The 4,258-nt window shown below is 39.9% G+C and overlaps 1 protein-coding gene across 1 annotated transcript in view; it reads left to right on the forward strand.

Moving 5' to 3' along the window:
* GTF2B (general transcription factor IIB) overlaps positions 1–4,258 on the forward strand; it is a gene marked incomplete at its 5' end in the record, with an annotated part of 20,904 nt that overhangs the window by 9,771 nt on the left and 6,875 nt on the right. The window contains one exon of the mRNA XM_009333881.1: positions 1,417–1,550. Within this exon, the coding sequence (XP_009332156.1) occupies positions 1,417–1,550 (134 nt within the window). The remainder of the gene's footprint in view (positions 1–1,416; positions 1,551–4,258) is intronic.

Genomic DNA, 4,258 nt, shown 5'->3' on the forward strand with positions numbered 1-4,258 from the left:
CCCCCCAAGTTGTTCAGTTGCACCACTCCCTCCATTGCTCCTGTATTTTCTCCAGCTTCATGTCTTGTATTACCATTGTTTTCAGAGTGCTTTTGTCTGTGTGCTTGTGTTTTCACCAGGTTAAATCAGCCTCTGTGGTTTCATACTAAGACTTCCATACCGGAAATCTTTCTTGCTACTTATTTTTTGCAGACGTTTCTTTCACAACACACTTAAACACTGATAAAGGTAGTGAATTTTTCCTCACGTTTAGCAAAGCAGGGTGTGACAATTATATTGAAGTTTCTTCTGATATCCTGCACAGAGCTGTAATCCGCTTTACTGCAAAACACTAAGAAAAGTGTTCTTTTTGTGCTTTTCTGTACATGTATTCTTAAAAATTCGGTAATATTGCTCTGGAGGCAACACCTTTAAGATGCAGCTTTTACCAGACCTGTGACTAGAATGAACTGCACTGCCAACAGCGGATTACATTTTGTTTTGGTGGTTTTTTGTGTGTTGGTTTTTTCTTTTTTTTTTTTTTTTTGAGATTGTATCGTTGTGATCACTGTAGGGCTTTTACCTGCATCAGAATGTTGGTTAGAGTTATTTCTCAATCTGAACAGTTGTTGTAGGAAAGGTTTAGATGAATGTGAGATGAAGAGGACTGCAAGGAAAGTTGTTTCATTCAGAGAATGTGGGTTTAGTGCTTTTGCTGCTTACTCTGAATCTTTATTTAAACTCTTCCAGGTATAACAAGGTAGAGTGAGTTTAAGAAAAAATAGTCATATATGTATGTTGTATGTTAATAACTGTTGAGCATCGTAAATGAAATGGAGTTGGGCAGGGTCAGACTTCCCTTCAAGAACAAGAATTGATCTGCAAAATGTTGTTATGGTGGGTTAGAAGGTGGCATATTTCAGAGTACCAAGGACCTGGAGCTCATGCACAGAAGCGGTTTACTACAGCTTAGTGAGATTGTGCATGATAGGTAATTCACATGTGCACTTTGAACATATGGCAAATGTGAGAGAACTTGTTAAGTTACAATAACTTAACTCGTTTGTCCAAGCGCTGAGAACATCTGTAGGCAACCATGACCTGCAGCTTGAAATCAAGGTCTTGATTCCTTTTGTGTGTTGAAAGATCCCATGATACTCTTTAAGGATAACTAACTCTTTGTGTTCTGGGTGCATTTCTCTAGTTATTTATGTTTTCTGTGCAGCTCTAGTTTAATATTTATTTTTTTTTCCGTTGCCTTCAACTTAACTTCTAAATCCCAAACATTTTGGTACATTGTCCTGCAAGTGACTGTTCTGTTTGGGAATGCCAACAGACTGCCTTCTTATAATGGAGAGCTCAGATGTGTAACTTCACGTTTCATGAAATAATTCAAAATGTTATATTAATACAGACTATTGCTTTCTGTGAACTCAGGTGACCGGGTCATAGACGTAGGGTCAGAGTGGAGAACTTTCAGCAATGACAAAGCAACAAAAGATCCATCTCGAGTCGGGGATACCCAGAATCCTTTGTTGAGCGATGGCGACTTGAGTACAATGATTGGCAAGGTAACACTTAAAATACTAAATTTTACCAAGTTTGAGCATTTTTATGTCAAGTATATACTTGTATGTCCATAGGGAAACTGTTCAGAGAATGTATTTACAAAGAGATTTTGTCTGAACTGAACTCTTGCATTTCAGTGGTGTGTAAAATGTGGCTCTTTCCTGGGCGTAGCAGGAAAGGGCTGACCTCTTCAACAAAAGAAAAGTTTGCAGTGCTGTGGGTTTACTTGCCACTCTTCGGTATGCTGCTATAAATAGAAAAGCTGATGTTGCAGTCTGTAAAGAAACATTTTGACTTAGCATGTGTATTTGAGATGATTCTGAAATAACAGATACTCAGTTTTAAGGTTTCAATAGCTAGTACTGCCCAACTTGAACTATCATTTTTTGTAATAAAATCTGTATCAGATTCATATTGGACGCCTGGAGATCTACATGCATGTTGTACATGTTCTTCCAGTTCGTGTTAGAGCACTAAATGTAGAATTCTTTTATGGTGTGAGTGCTCCAGAAGAAAGTATTTAATGTATGAGCTGAAATTTAGTGGTACAGCCATATCCTGCTGTTTCCCATGAGAAAGCAAACAAGATTAATTGTGCAAATGCACTCCCTTTAATGAAGTAGTGACCCAGGTAAGTTTTAATTGTTATACTTTGTGTTACGTTTTTTACTGCAAGATCCAAATGGATTTTTGTGGATTTCTTGAATGTTTCATGAAAGGTGGCCCAGTTGCTGATAAATAACTATTAAAAAATGTATTGCTGCTTTGTGTGTTGCGGTACATGCACACCAGGATTTCTCAGAAGTTTTTGTTCCAGTGATGTTGCTAGGATGAAGAAGTAGACACACCTAAACATGTATGGATATGTATAGGGGAGTGTGCACCATACTTCTCAACCAAGAATTCTCCAAAGAGATGAAGTCGACTATGAACACTGCTATGGACAGCCAATCTTTCACCACTGGTGAAAAAGAAACCTTCTGTTCAAAGGATTGTCCAAGTAGATGCTTGTGTTTTGAACAACTCCAAACATGGCTGCCCACCAGATTTTAGGATGTCTTATGGTGGCTTTTGGAATCCATTCAGGCAAACAAATTTCTGCGCTGCTCCATTAAAAAAAGTTGGCATTGCTACATAGCTCTGTGAAGCAGTGCTGTAGAAGTCACTGGGGTTTTAACGCCACCTGTATAGGTCTAGAAAGATTGTAGTTCCCAGGGTTTGGATTTCTGTCGCTGATTTGGTCAGCTGTGATAAAGATCAGAAACACCCCATCTTTTACAGATGGAGAGATGGACTGTTTGCTCCAGGTTCACACCGTTGTCTCGTTTTGGAACTGTATAAATAAAGGGTTTGTTTCTGGGAGCTCGGTTTGATTCAGTAGGTAGGATGAGCTTCTGAGCTCTTTTAGAACCTGCGTGTTGGAAAAGACAAAAGATATTTTGTCTAAATATTCAGCTAAAGATAGAATTTGTATCCAGGTGAACAGTGACTTGTGCTCTTAACCCTCTTCTCTCTGGAGGTTCAGATCCTCATTTAGAATAAAAGGGATAGCAGCTTCAGTGAGAGAATAAAAGACATAAAGAAATGTCTGTGAAAAGTTTGTTTTTCAATGAGAACTAAAAATGTTTGGAGGTGGACATTCATCTAATGAAACAGTTTTGCTGTTAACCAGAACATCCCAGAATAGGCATGACCAAACTTGCTGTAGCAAAGACTGCCATTCAGTGAAGACGAGATGCGGGAATGTCAGTGTAGCATGATTTAACCTATGAGAACTGTGAGTAAAAATGTCCAAGTACTGGAACTGCCAGGATCACGTTGGAGAACGTAGAGGGAGCAGTCTGTCCTACTGTGGATATTTTATTTGCACGGGGAGGAATCGCAGAAGAGGCACATTATTTTCTACGGGAAATTGGGAATCTCTTTGACAAACCAGGATGTGTTCTGTACAAGAGTTCCTGTGTTTGTCTTGCCAGTGAGCAGGGGCTCTGGGATGTCGGCTCATTGATGTGAACTCTGTATCGGGAGCTGCATTTTTCCTCAGTCATTTAGAAGGAAGAGAACAGCTTATATCAGAAGATGCTGAAGGAATTTCCTATCAGTGCAGAAAGGCCATGAATTTTGCATCAAAAATAACTAAACCAAGGAAGTAGTACGTTTCTCAAGCAGTCTTCTGAAGTCCCTGCCAGCAGTAGGCTGGGATGAGGATTGACCTAGATATGCACAGTGGTTGAACAAGGGTGAAATTGGTGTAGTCATGAGGAAGATAAGTAGTATCCGACAGAGTACAGAACAGCCTTCATGAAGTCCAGAGAATGAAGCAGGGTAAGACTGTATTTTCTCAGTTAACAACAGTCTTGGAATTCCCTGGAGTGGACCTCAGATTTGTGTGCCAGAGATTGCTCTAGCCTTTCGCATGGGACAGGGAACAGAGGTACTCCTTTCTGCTTGAGGTAGGGCTGCGGATAATAGAATCTTTAAAACAAAAAGCTGCTCACCACCGCCAAACAACCCCCAAACACAGCCTGTGTTGTGGAAGATCCAAAAGAGAAGGACATTCATAATTCTCATGGCACATCATATTAGAAATCTATTGTAAACTCCTGGGAATGTATGAAAGTGGAGTCCGAACCACTTGCCAGTTACAACAGTAAAGTTCTGGTGACTGGCTGTTGCCTTGAAATAGTAAAGGAAGGGGGCCGGTTCTGCT

This window comes from Pygoscelis adeliae, unplaced genomic scaffold (genome assembly GCF_000699105.1).
Source record: "Pygoscelis adeliae isolate BGI_AS28 unplaced genomic scaffold, ASM69910v1 Scaffold10, whole genome shotgun sequence".
Classification (NCBI taxonomy): domain Eukaryota; kingdom Metazoa; phylum Chordata; class Aves; order Sphenisciformes; family Spheniscidae; genus Pygoscelis; species Pygoscelis adeliae.